The following is a 14844-nucleotide window of genomic DNA, read 5'->3' as shown; positions in this document are numbered from 1 at the left end:
TTTTTTTTTTTTTTTTTTCCTTTTTGTCTTTTTTCGTGTCCGGCAACGGACCGCAACCCTCAGTGTTGCGCCCATACCGGACCGGGACCGGCAATGGGATCGCAACCCTCGGTGCTGCACCCGCCCCTCACTCAGCCAGTGAGCGGGAACCGGTCTGTATGTGGGATCCGAACCCCCGGCGGGAGCGCCGCCATGCTCCCAAGTGGCACACTGTAGCAGTGCGCCACCGGGCTGGCCCTAGACAAAATAAATTTTAAACCAAAAAACAGGGGCCGGCCCGGTGGCGCACTGCTACAGTGTGCCACTTGGGAGCACGGCGGCGCTCCCGCCGAGGGTTCGGATCCCACATACAGACCGGTTCCCGCTCACTGGCTGAGTGAGGGGCGGGCGCAGCACCGAGGGTTGCGATCCCATTGCCGGTCCCGGTCCGGTATGGGCGCGACACTGAGGGTTGCGGTCCGTTGCCGGACACGAAAAAAGACAAAAAGGAAAAGAAAAAAAAAAAAACATAAAAAGAGACAAAGAAGGCCACTATATAATGATAAAGGGATCTATCCAGCTAAAAGACAATCATAAACATGTATGCACCCAACACTGGAGCACCCAGATATACAAAGCAAACACTCTTAGACCTAAAGAAAGAAATAGGACATAATACATTAATAGTGTGTGATCTGAACACACCTCTCTCAGTATGGGACAAATCTTCCAGGCAACAAGTCAACAAAGAGACACAGGATTCAATCTACATGTTAGACCAACTGGACCTAGCCGATGCATACAGAACATTTCACCCAACAACTAAACGATTATACTTTCTTCTCATCAGCTCATGGAACATTCACCAGAAAAGATCACATACTAGGTCACAAATCTAGTCTCAGTGTATTTAAAAAAACTGAAATCATTCCAAATATCTTTTCAGACCACAATGGACTAAAATTGGAAATAAATAATAAGCAAAACTCTGGAAACTATACAAATACATGGAAACTAAATAATAGGCTCCTGAATGACCTATGGGTCCAAGAAGAAATTAAACAGGAAATCAAAAATTTTCTAGAAACTAATAAATCATACCAAAACCTGTGGGATACTGCAACAGCAGTACTAAGAAGCAAATTTATTGCAATAAATGCTTACATCAAAAGAACAAAAAGACTTCTAATAAACAACCTAACACTATGCCTCAAAGAACTTGAAAAACAACAAGAATCCAAACCTAAAGGTTAAGAAGGAAACAAAGAATTAAGATCAGAGCAGAACTAAATGGAATAGAGATCCAAAAAACAATGGAAAAGATCCACAAAACAAAAAGTTGGTTTTTGAGAAGATAAATAAAATAGACAAACCATTAGCTAGGTTAACAAAAAAAAAAAAAAAAGAGAGAGAGAGAGAGAGAAGACCCAAATAACAAAAATCAGAAATGAAAAGAGAGATATTACAACTGATACCACAGAAATACAAAGAATCATTAGAGACTATTATAAACAACTGTATTACAACAAATATGTGAATCAGGAAGATATGGATAAGTTTCTAGATACCCACAAATTACCAAGACTGAACCAAGAAGATATAGAAAAGCTGAACAGACCAATAACAAGCAAGGAGATTGAAGTGGTAATTAGCAATCTTCGAACAAAGAGAAGTCCGAGTCTGGATGGTTTTACAGCTGAATTCTGTCAAACTTTTAAAGAGAAGTTAATATCAATTCTCCTCAAACTATTCCAAAAAATTGAAACAGAAGCTACTCTCCCAAACTCATTCTATGAGACCAACATAACTCTGATACCAAAACCAGATAAAGACACACCAAAAAAGAAAATTACAGGCCAATATCCTTGATGAACTTAGATGCTAAAATCCTCAACAAAATATTAGCACTCAGGATACAGCAGCATACTAAGAACATTATACACTATGATCAAGTGGGATTCATCCCAGGGATGCAAGGATGGTTCAACATATAAAAGTCAATAAATGTGATACATCATATCAACAAACTCAAGGACAAAGACCATAAGATTATCTCAATAGATGCTGAAAAAGCACCTGACAAAATTCAACATCCTTTCATGATAAAGACTCTCAACAAATTAGGTTTAGAAGGAAAGCATCTCAACACAATAAAAGCCATGTATGACAAACCCACTGCCAGTATCATTCTGAATGGGGAAAAACTGAGGGACTTTCCCTGAAGAACAAGAACAAGAGAAGGATGCCCACCCTCACCACTTCTATTTAACATAGTAAGTACTTGGAGGCACTAGCCAGAGCAATCAGGCAAGAGAAAGAAATAAAGGGAATCCAGATTTGAAAAGACGAAGTCAAACTTTCTCTATTTGCAGACGACATGATACTATATATATATAGAAAAACCTAAATACTCTATCAAAAAACTCCCAGAGCTGGTTAATAACTTCAGTAACGTTGCAGGATACAAAGTAAATGCTCCAAAATCAGTTGCCTTTATATACTCAAACAATGAATTAACAGAAAGAGAAATAAAGTAAGCTCATTTACAACTGTCAAGAAAAAAATAAAATATCTAGGGATCAATTTAACCATGGAGGTGAAAGACTTCTACAATGAGAACTACAAACCACTTCTGAAAGAAATTAAAGAAGACACAAAATGATGGAACAATATTCCATGCTCTTGGATTAGAAGAATTAACATTGTGAAAATGTCTATACTACCCAAAGTGATCTACAGATTCAATGCAATCCCCACCAAAATACCAATGATATTCTTCAGAGAAATGGAAAAAACAATCTTACTTTTCATATGGAACAAGAAAAGACGCCAAATAGCCAAAGCAATCCTGAGCAAAAAATATAAAGCCAGAGGCATAACAAGGCATAACACTACCTGACTTCAAATTATACTACAAAAGCTATCCTAAACCAAAACATGGTACTGGTATAAAAATAGACATTCAGACCAGTGCAGTACAATTGAGAACCCAGAAATCAACCCTCAGGCTTACAGCCATCTGATATTAGACAAAGGCAATAGAACTCTACATTGGGGAAAAGACTGCCTCTTCAACAAGTGGTGCTGAGAAAACTGGATATCCATATGCAGAAGAATGAAACTAGATATGCATCTCTCGCCATACACTAAAATCAACTCAAAATGAATTAAAGACTTAAGTATAAGACTTGAAACTGTAAAATTACTGAGGGAAAATAAAGGTGAAACACTTCAGCAACTAGGTCTGGGCACAGCCTTTATGAACATGAGCCCGAAAGCGCAAAAGTAAAAATAAACAAATGGGACTACATCAAACCAAAAAGCTTCTGCACAGCAAAGGAAACGATCAACAGAGTGAAAGGACAACCTACAAAGTGAGAGAAAATTTTTGCTAACTATGCATCCAGGAAGAGATTAACATCCAGAATATACATAGAACTCAAGCAATTATGCAGTAAGAAAACAAATAACCCAATTAAAAAATGGGCAAAGGAGCTGAACAGAAATTTTTCAAAGGAAGACATACAAATGGCCAACATGTACATGCAAAAATCAACATCACTAGTCATCGGGGAAATGCAAATTAAAACCACACTGAGATACTACCTCACCCCAGTTAGACTGGCTATAATCAAAAAGACGGTGAATAACAAATGCTGGCGAGGGTGTGGAGAAAAGGGAATGCTCCTACACTGTTGGTGGGACTGTAAATTAGTATAACCACTATAGAAAACAGTATGGAGGTTTCTCAAACAACTACAGATAGATCTTCCATATGGTCCAGCAATCCCACTTCTGGGTATATACCCAGAGTAATGGAAATCATCATGTTGAAGCAATACCTGCACTCCCATGTTCATCACAGCTCTGTTTACAATAGCCAAGACATGGAACCAACCTAAATGTCCATCGATGGATGACTGGATAAGGAAACTGTCGTATATATACACCTTGGAATACTATTCTGCCATAAAAAAGAATGAAATCGCCACTTGGGAGTGTGGCGGCGCTCCCGCCAAGGGTTCGGATCCGTAATAACTTCGTATAGCATACATTATACGAAGTTATACGAAATGAAAGTTCCTTGACCAACACCGAGGGTTGTGATCCCGTTGCCAGTCCCGGTCCGGTACGGGCGCAACACTGAGGGTTGCGATCCGTTGCCGGACACGAAAAAAGACAAAAAGGAAAAAAAAAAAAAAGAATGAAATGCTCCCATTTGCAACAACATGGATGAGTCTGGAGAAACTTATGTTGAGTGAAACAAGCAAAGCACAGAGGGATAAATACCGCATGTACTCACTCATAAGTGGGAACTGAGAGAGAAAGAAGAAAGGAAAGAAATACCACAGTAGTGCTTTGGTCTTGCAGAGGGAGAGAACATTCTTGGGCTACAAAGTGGAGTGGGGGGAAACAGATAGGGGGAGGGAGGTTGGGGATAATTGGGTGGGGTACACAGGGTACAAAAGCAATTTCTGGGTATGCAATAATGGGTATGCTGCCAGTGTGAATCGGCCCTCAAAGCATGGGCACCAAGGATGACAATCAGCTTTGTATCTCATGAATATTCATAATTTTAAAAAAAAAAATTTTTTAAGAAGTAAACAAAACTAGCCAATCCTTTTGAGAATTTCTCCCACATTTGTTGCTGGACTAATTAGAAAATTAGAAAAATTAGAAAATAAGAAATTGGAAATACCTTCATATTTGGGAAAAGGATAAATAGTGGTTTACTCACACAACAGAATTCTACAGACCAGTGAAAAATAAACAAACCAGATGTACATTTACTGACATGGATACATTTCGAAAACAATGTTGAATGAGAAATGTTCTCCAGAGATATATAAAGCATACTATTTTGTATAATAAATGGAAAAAAAAATTTATGAATAAATACATATATAGAAAACAGAAAAACATGCATACACATGCACATGCATAAAACTTCAAGACAATCATTACCTGTGGGGTGGGAAGGGAAAATGGATGAGAGTAGGACAGAACCAATATTTTATATAAGTGAAATCTGAAGCAAATATAGTAAAATGTTGAAATGTTACTTTACTTATGTACTTGTTTCTGCACACATATGTTTTAAATTTCTATTTTTAGTTATGAAATATCTTTAAGATTATATCATAGTATGTTAATGGAAAGGAGGAATTTTCATTTCTGAGCTCAACATATTTCAATGTTTTTAAAGAGAGAACAAAATTATTATGCCATGTAGAAAAGTTAAGTGTAAAATATATTTCCTAACAAACTGAGGAGAGTATGTCAAAACAGGCTATTAAATTTAAAAAAAAAAATAACAAAAAACAGTGGTTCCTTACATGGTCATTTTAGTTATGTCTTTGTGCTGTAATTTTGTTCGAAGTCAATATAGGATTATTTTATATACAAAGTTTTCTAATTTAGGGGCCGGCCCGTGGCTCACTTGGGAGAGCATGGTGCTGAGAACACCAAGTCAAGGGTTAAGATCCCCTCACCAGTCACCTTTTTAAAAAGAAAAAAATAAATAAATAAAATAAAGTTTCCTAATTTAGGCTTCAATTTTAGAACTAATCTCCCTGAAAACTTTAAATATTAACTATAGCAATTCAGTATCTCAGATCACTAGTTTATTCATACATGTGTATATACATAAACCTAGAATTAAATTTCCTGTGTGATTTCTGACAGCTTAAAGATGTAGCATATTAAGAGAAAAATAAGCATGGAAGATTTACATGCTACTATATGGCTATACACACACATATACCTTTAAGTATATAAACACTCTTATACAGAACATTCAATAAGCCGCTCCAGAAATATATTTACTGAGACCAAATACCAGCAGCATACCAAAGTGGTACTAGGAATACCCTCCCCAACAAGGGGTTCTTCTTTTACTCTCCTTTCAGTTCCTATCCACATTTCAGACACTAACTTGCTCCACAGTCCCTTCACAAAAGACATCATTTAGCAATTAATTTTGACACAATGCAGTACACTTAGTTATCTGCCTTTGCTACAGAACCCATGATCAGAGGAAAGTCTTGCTACTGATCCTTACCATCACCTTCTACCTGCTGACTCTCTTAAGTTTTAAGTATACTATCCTAGCTTTGGTGAGCTCTGTTGCTGCAAGAGTAGTTTCCCTACTTTGATCTAGATTCTCAAAAAAACCTCTTCCTTATGCTAGAAAGCAGTTGAACACCCCCTTGTGGACAAAAGACTAAGCAACATTTCTTTGATTTTTGCCAAAAACCTAACAAATTATTCAATCTGAAAACTGATACAAATTATGTTATACGTAAAGATATATTTTTACCAGTTCCAACAAGATGATCGTAGCATTGAAATAAATATCTACACAAAAGTTTACCAATATTACAAATTCACTATAATTTCACAATTATATAACATGATCAATATTAAATGGACATGCTTTCATTACACTTCTATTTAGAAATTTAGTGCCATGTTCTATCTTTTGGAGATTCATTCCTTTATAGTTACAGATTCTGGCTCTATTAATCTGCCCAAAAAGTACATACAGTTACTATTTAAAAATCATACACCAACAAGTGGGACACATACTACACTGTCACAAATTTCTAAATGAATCCTTCTGATACAAACTTTCTATAGATGGTTGGCCATATGGTTGTGTATATTAGTGACGATAGACAAAGGGATAGATGGCTCAGGTAGATAGAAGGAGGGTTATTAGCTCTAGCTCCCTTCTCCTTCCTACTCATCTCTGCATTGCTATTCTTAGATCAATGAATCTGAAACTTTAGTGTATATAAGAACAAACTGGGGCACATTCTTGACCTCAACCACAGAAATTTGAATTTGTTAGGTGTGGAATCAAGGGACTTGCATTTTAAGTAAGTACTCCAGGTAATACTAATGCAGATGTTCATTGCTCTTATGTAACAATGTTCTAAATATATATAACGTTACTCGGAAGCCATAGGCAAGATTTTGTACAAATCTGAAATTCTTTTTGGGTGAGGAGGAACAGGAACACATGGTATTCTGGCATATAGGTACAGTCATGCACCACATAACAATGTTTTGATCAACAACGAACCACGTATACAACAGTGGTCCCATAAGACTGTAATAGAACTGAAAAATTCCTATCACCTAGTGACTTCATAATCATTGTAACGTCATAGCACAATGCTTTACTCACATGTTTGCGGTGATGCTGGTGTAAACAAACCTACTGCAAAATACGTTGAGGAGGAGTACCTAACTTACCCATGGGGTGACCCTCCCAAAGATAGCTCAGACCTTTAAAATAGAAAGCCAAGCATTTGACACATTAAGTCTGACCCCAAGTGAAAGGACTGTTGTCTGCTTTTAGAATTCTTACATTTTTAAATGATTCCCACCCATTCCTATAGCAATACAGTAGTTAATAACAATTAACACTCACTGAGTGGTTGTTGAGTGCCAGGCACAATTCCTACCTATAATTTAATTTTCATAATTTTGTGGGGGTGTTATTATTCTAATTCCCATTTAACAGATGAGGAAAGTGAGGTACAGAAAGACTTAGTAACATAATTATAGGGCCCACACTGGTGCAACTAGTGGCCAGTATAGATAATAGGAAAATTCATTGCTGTTCCCTTTCATAATACACTTTCACACGACAACGAAATCACCTAACAACCCATTTCTCAGAACATATACCTGTCGTTAAGCGACACATGATTGTATTATAGAACTAAGATGTGGAAGAAGGAAATGCTAAACTTCTTGAGATAACGTAATAGCCACTGAAGGCAAAGGTGTTTTGATCATTGTTAAACCTTTTCTGCTTCAGAGCTCAGAGAGAAACAGAAGTTATTTTTAAGTAGTGCTTTTAATAAACAATGAGCAGAAAAGTGGAGGTATTTTTAGTAAGCACATCAGATTTTCCAATATGGTCATAAACAGCAATTTAAACTCATGTTTCATTTTCACTTGTATTTACCTCCGCGTTTTTTGAGATTTTCAGTTTTCATTTTACTTCTGCTTCTAAATTCAGGCCCTTTAAAATCATCTTTGTCTTCATTCAGCACTGGCTCTGGTTGTACAATCACTGTACCTAGAATGATTTCATTTAAAAAACCATTACACATATTAAATGTGCAAGTGAAGTACAAGACTTCAGTTCAGATAAAGCCAACATTGCTGGTACATAGTTTGTTTCTTTCAAACTTTCAATATTTGTATAAAGGACCTCACAAGAGTAAATAAAACAGGGAAATAGTAAAAGGGCCAGGTGTTAACAATCAAATTTTTTGTTGGAATATAGTTCATAAAAACAGGAGAGGGAGGTATTATGAACTGATTATAATAGAAATGTGTGTATCAATTAGAAAGCCTCAGCCCGATTTTGAATTTTTATAGTACCTATCACAAAAGTTGTTATGAATATGAACATCCATGCTAAGTTCCATAAAGAATTTATAAAATAAGTGGTCCAGAGGGGAAAATTAAAAAAGACATCTTTTTCTTCTCATAATCCAAATCATAAACTCAAAATGATTTTTAAGTGTTCTTTTATGTTGTTGAGAACAGGGGTAGAGGGGGAATTTGGGGGGCGGGGGGGGGCAATGAAACTCATTCTACTACTAGTATGCCTATTCTGCAGCATTTCCCAACTACTATGTCAAAGCTTCACTACCCTGCAAAGTCCTTAAAGAGTTTTAAACAGAAGATTACTTTAAGATACATAAGCTGAAATGCATAAGATACATAAGCTGAATAAATTGTAGAATGAGCTCATTTCTTAATCCCTATGGAAATATTTTAAAAAGAATGTCCTTTTTAAACTATAAAACATGTGAATTGAAGAGAGAGGTTGTCAATTTAAGTTTTGATTACATTCTCTCAAGAGCAAATAAAACGGGCATAGCAGAAAGGGTCCAGGTCTCAATGTTACCTACCTTGCTGGGATTAGTAACCGGCCATTATTCACAATAATTAAGAAAGTAAAATCAGGTAGCATTAAGGGGCTCTCTCTGAAACATGGGCCTATGCTATTCAACAGGCAGATTTTGACAAGTTATAGCATCTAGTTGTTAAATGAATTTCTGAGTCTCTGAAAAAAGGAGGGAAGAGGACACAGAGGACTGAGATTTTACAGACTGTGGAAAATAATTCCACAAAAAAGTTATTCACAACAATCATTTCATGTATATAACTCTTAGAGAAGCCCCAGCATTTGAAAAGAGCTAAAGATTTAAAATTAACAACAACAAAAAAAGTAAATTCTTCCTGAAGATTCTTCTCTAAATCAAAGCAAAGCAGCAGAGTGGAGAGAGCACTCACTAGCTTTGGATTCAGGCAGGCCTGGGTTGAAATCATAGCACCTCAATTTAAACCTGAAAAAGTTCCTTGAGCTCTGAATTTGCTCCTTCATCTCTACAAGTAGAAACAATAACTACCTTACAGCATAGTTCTGAGTTTTAAAGGAATTAATTCTGTAAGAGTCTGGTACCTATACATACTCAATATAGTATTATAACAATAATAACTACCCAGATTTAACCTTATAAAACAGGCCTATTTTTGTTTTGGTGTGAGAGAATTAAGCTTAGTTCAGAGGTTAGTAACATCATATACTGACTTTCTTCCATAGTACCATTAAAAGAAAGGTTTGAATTTCTAGTTCTTATATCATAAGCACTCCCAAGTGACAACCACTGAGAATGTAAAAATCCAAAGTGAGTCACTGCCTATGGGATTTACACTCCGGTGTTAGTTGTTTCCGCCCTCCGCCACCAAAACCATTACATAAAATTATCATAGATGATCTGCAAAGCCAAGTAAATGGTAGGCCCATCAAGTTTTCTTCTCTATCTCAGATTCATTCCCTTTCCTCATTTCACTTCTCACCTTTTGTAACTCCTAACTTATCCTAGTCAAACAAAGTCCCATCCCTTCCACCCACCATATTTTTAAAACTCCCAAATTTAAAAATTTGTCACCAAAACATAAAAGATCTGACCATGAGAATAAATTTTAAAAATCTGCTAGGAGACTAGAACTTATTACTTTAAAAAAAAAAATCTAAAATTCTGACTCTTAAAAACACTGTGAAATTACCCAGTCCCTTGTCATTCTCTTATCATCCAATCATATTCTTCTAAGACTAGGCCTATGAAGAGTTCAAAATTTTCATTTGGCTTTTCTTCCCAATATAATTAATGAGGTTTTACAGTTAGAACGGCAACAGTTGAGAGGTATGTGGCAAGGTTTTTTTTAAAAGAGATAACTGCAAGAAATAAACCTAAATCTATCTTTGATATTTAACTTCAGCTTTTAGACTTAGGGGATTAAAGAATGCAGTAAAACTAAACTAGACTGTAAATGTTTTTTTAAAGTTTTCAGAACTTACATTTTGTATAAAGCAAACATATTATCATTTACTGAACCATAACCTAATAATATTAAACTTTTAAACCTATTTCCACAAGTGTAATTTGGAAAGTAAAACTCCTTTTCTAAAACCCAATAGAAAGAAAAAAATAGATTTCATTCTTTTCAAAGTTGAGTATCACAAATTTTTAACCACAATAACACACATTACCATCAGCATACTAATACATTTTCCAAACCATCACTAGGAAAATGCCAAGTTTGGTCCTTTTATACACAGCAATAGTTGTAATCAAGTTCTAATTTTATAATAATGATGTTTAAAAAATACATTTCAACTTCTACTTCATATGAAAAATTAATACACATTACCTTTTGGCAAGCTTTGCATAGTAATATCACTTTCTGAATTTTCATTAGAAGCATCTTCATTTACAGTTTCATCCAAAAGTTTTTCATCATCGGATTCTACATACTTTGTTACAATTGAAGGTTTCCTGTGAAAGAATTAAGTCCATGGAATTATGGACATTTCTGACAATTAGGACACTACCCAAAGAACATAAATAACATGTTTAGACTGGGTAGTGGCTCTCAACCAGGAATGCACATCAGAATCACCTAGCGAAGCATAAATCTCTGTACCCTATCACTGAAGATTGACTCATTATGTCTGGGGTAGGACCAGGGCATATGGAGTCTTAAAGGGCATTCCTCTTTAAGAATCACTACTTTAGAGAATAAATTAATAACAAGCAAGATGTATTTATTAAGAGACATTCCTATTGGTCAGAAACAACAAAAGTCCAATAGACAGTACTCCATGGTTTACTGGGCATTATACTATGCTTGGAAGTAGCTTCAGTCCTTATGTGTGATTTGCTTTGACAATTTAGCACAAAAAAAACTTTACCCCTTGTAATTATAATGACTACCTAACTCCCCATCCCAGACAATTTCATATAACCCTAAAAATATTTCTTCATGAGGCATTCAACATTTCTCCTTTTCTCCCTTTTTTAAAGCACATATATTATCTAAAGAAATGAACTACATATTGCAAGGGCCACTAAAAAGCAATAAGTCATTCTGGCCAGCCAGTTAGCTCAGTTGGTTAGAGTGAGATATTGTAACACCAAGGTCAAGGGTTCAGATCCCTGTGCTGGCCAGCTGCCAAAAAACAAAAATTTAAAAAAAAAAAAAATCCTTCTAAAAATTCCTTCAAAATTCAAAGCTGGAATGAATTAATAATTATTGAAATCAGGGGATAAATACAAAAGGATTCATTATACTATACTATTCATTTTTAAATAGGTATTTTTGTATAAAATAGTTTACTCAGAACAACAGTGTTAGAAGTAGGTTCAGAAAAAAAGACTATATCTTTAGAAACAGAAAACAGAAAATAACTTTTTCCCCCTTCAATATCAACCAACCTCTTTGATCGTGACAATCCTGAAGATTTTGATTTTTCTGAAGAGCTAGTTCCCTAAATGTGAGAAATAAATACAGAGGTGAGTACAATTCTCAAAGCAAAATCCCTGCAATAACTATTTCCCTATAGCAAGATCTTTGATACAGATATAATGAGATACTACTTATATGCCTAAAATATTTTTCTAAAAGGAACTTCAAAAACTAATTCTTATCTCCTGTCAGGTTTCCTTAACTGAAGATTAAATTTGTTTTTCTTTAATGGTTGCTGTTGTATGCTGGGGGAGGATGGGAAGGGGAACACTGCTGTAGCGTGACCCTAGCCTCAGTCAACAAAAACAAAACAAAGGTGCAGCAGTAATCAGATCCCAACAGAGGTAGAGAATTTTAAGGATCTAAAAATGTGTCATTCTTCTCTATGCTAACATATGGTACAGAGTAACTTCTATAACTTGCTTTGAGATAGTAAATTTACCCTCATTTTGCGAGTATAATCAATATATTATCCCAGATTCAATTTTTTATACTAGGTGGAAAGAATCCAAAAACCACACTGTAAGCCTGCGGAGCAGGTAAAGGACCTCTGTATGAGTTGCTACAATAATAAAGAGACCTCAGAAACATGAAGTCATGCCCATAACATCTACCTCAAATACCACCAGTGCAACATAATGATGGTTAAATAGCTGTCTGTTAGCAAGCCTTCAGTTGTCTGACTTTAGGTAAACTGCTGAAGTGAACCACAACAATAACAAAAACAATGATACCTTCACAAACTGGACAACTATCAAATTGAAGCATCATAATGACAACTGGGTATAATAGTAGCCTTAAACACATGTATATATTAACTGGAAGCAATCTAATGACATATACTCTAGTTGATTATTAGTAATTAATAAATATCTTTAAAATGCTTTAAATTATTCATACTGATCACAATAATATGTGGAACTTTCAAAAGGAGAGAACAGAACTGAGGTTACTGGAGGTGGGAAAGGGGGAGGAGAAGGGGGAGGAGGGATTAGCAACAAATCGATAAAGGACCACAAAAAATTATTACATTCTGTAATGTTGAATATACTAATTAGCCTGATTTGAGCATCACATATTGCACACAAGTATTGCTATTTAGCATGGTACCCCACATATATGTACAATCAATTGTGTTTCAATAAAAGTAGGTTAGTAAATAATTAAATAAATTATTCATACCTCTTCCTTGCTGTTTTCCATCATATCAGAGTTATTTCCAGAACCACTGATTTTATCTAAAAAAATAATAAAGAACACTGTTTATCTCTTCAATGCATTAACAAAACACCAATAATTACAACTCCACAAACCCATTTTAAAGTTATAAAGGATGGCAGAAGTGGTAATACATTACTCACATTAAAATATTCCTAGAAGAGTTTTCTGACTAAAATCACTCTCATTTGGCATACTAAGCCCTTCTTATAAAGCATCACCTATCTATATAAGAGTACTTTGGTCTCAAAACATTTTCTATTGTAAGTTTCTAAGATATTTCCAATTAAAAGAAAATTTATGCTCTACCTTATATGAAAAATTTTTTTTTAAAATACTACTACTATTGCTTCTTGGCTTTTTAGCTAAGATCAAGTGTAAAAAACACTACTAATTGTATATCATTTCACCATAAAATACTGAAAAAATAAGAGCAAATTAAACCTAAAGCAAGCAGAAAGAAATAACAAAGATTAGAGCAGAAATTAATGAAACTAACAGAATAGGGAATAGGAAAACAATAGAAAAAAAAAATCAATGAAACTAAAACCTAGTTCTTTGAAAAGATGAAAAAACCTTATGCTCAATTGACCAAGAAAAGAGGAGCCAAGTTACTAGAATCAGATATGAAATTGGGGACATTGCTACCAACCTTACAGAAATAAAAGGATTATAAAGGAATACTATGAACAACTGTATGCCAAAAAATTAGATAACATACATACAAAGGACAAATTCTTAAATACACAGAAACTACTGAAACTGATGCAAGAAGAAATAAACAATGTGAACATACCTATAACAATTGAAGAGATTAAATTAAAACTACCCCCAAAGAAAAGCAAAGGCCAAGATGGCTTTACCACTGAGTTATACCAAACATTTTTTAAAATACTAATTTTTAACAAACTCTTCCCCCCCCAAAAAAAAAACCAGGAGGAGGGAACACTTCCCAATGCATTTTGTGAGACCAGTATTACCCTGATACCAAAACCAGATAAGATACCACAAAAAAAGAAAAAGAAAACTACAAACCAATACCACTTACAAATATAAACACAAAAGTCCTCAACAAAATACTAGAAAACTTCAAACAAGAAGACAAGCCACGGAATGGGAGAAAATCTTTGCAAATTGCATATCTGATAAAAGACACATCTGGTAAAGGACTGTTATCCAAAATATACAAAGAACTCATATAACTAGGTAATAATAAAACAAACAACCTGATTTAAAAATAGGCAAAAAACATCTAAACAGACACCTCACCACAGAAGACATACAGATGGCAAATAAGCATATGAAAAGATGCTCAACAACATAAGTCATTAGGGAACTGCAAATTAAAGCAACAATGAGATACCTCTACATACCTAGAATGGTCAAAATCCAAAACACTGACAACACCAAATGCTGGTGGGGATATGGAGCAAGAGGAACTCTCATTTACTGCTGGTAGGAATGCAAAACGGTACAGCCACTTTGGAAGACAGTTCAGCAGTTTCTTAAAAAACTAAACACACTCTTACCATATGATGCAGCAATCACGCTCCTTGGTATTTACCCAAAGGAGTTGAAAACGTAAGTCTATACAAAAACTTTGCAAGCAGATGTTTATAAACATCTTTATTTTACATAACCACCTTTTTTTTTTTTACTTATATAAGCATCTTTATAAGCATTTTTATTCATAACTGCCAAAACTTGGAAGCAGCCAAGATGTCTTCCAGAAGGCAAATGGATAAACTGTTACATCCAGACAATGGAATGTTACTTGACACTAAAAAAAAAAAAAAAAAAAAAAAA

The 14844-nt window shown here is 35.0% G+C and overlaps 1 protein-coding gene across 5 annotated transcripts in view; it reads right to left on the bottom strand.

The window, feature by feature from the left end:
• ATRX (alpha thalassemia/mental retardation syndrome X-linked) overlaps positions 1-14844 on the bottom strand; it is a 206356-nt gene that overhangs the window by 149653 nt on the left and 41859 nt on the right. For 3 of the 5 annotated variants that reach the window (XM_008580865.1, XM_008580863.1, XM_008580867.1), the window contains 4 exons: positions 13003-13058; positions 11790-11842; positions 10726-10850; positions 7961-8074 (listed from right to left, as the gene is read on the bottom strand). In XM_008580865.1, the coding sequence (XP_008579087.1) occupies positions 7961-8074; positions 10726-10850; positions 11790-11842; positions 13003-13058 (348 nt within the window). The remainder of the gene's footprint in view (positions 1-7960; positions 8075-10725; positions 10851-11789; positions 11843-13002; positions 13059-14844) is intronic. The other 2 variants (XM_008580864.1, XM_008580866.1) reach the window with 1 other exon arrangement.

This window comes from Galeopterus variegatus, unplaced genomic scaffold (assembly GCF_000696425.1).
Source record: "Galeopterus variegatus unplaced genomic scaffold, G_variegatus-3.0.2 Scaffold2181, whole genome shotgun sequence".
Lineage (NCBI taxonomy): Eukaryota > Metazoa > Chordata > Mammalia > Dermoptera > Cynocephalidae > Galeopterus > Galeopterus variegatus.
This window is presented reverse-complemented; position numbering and strand designations above follow the sequence as displayed.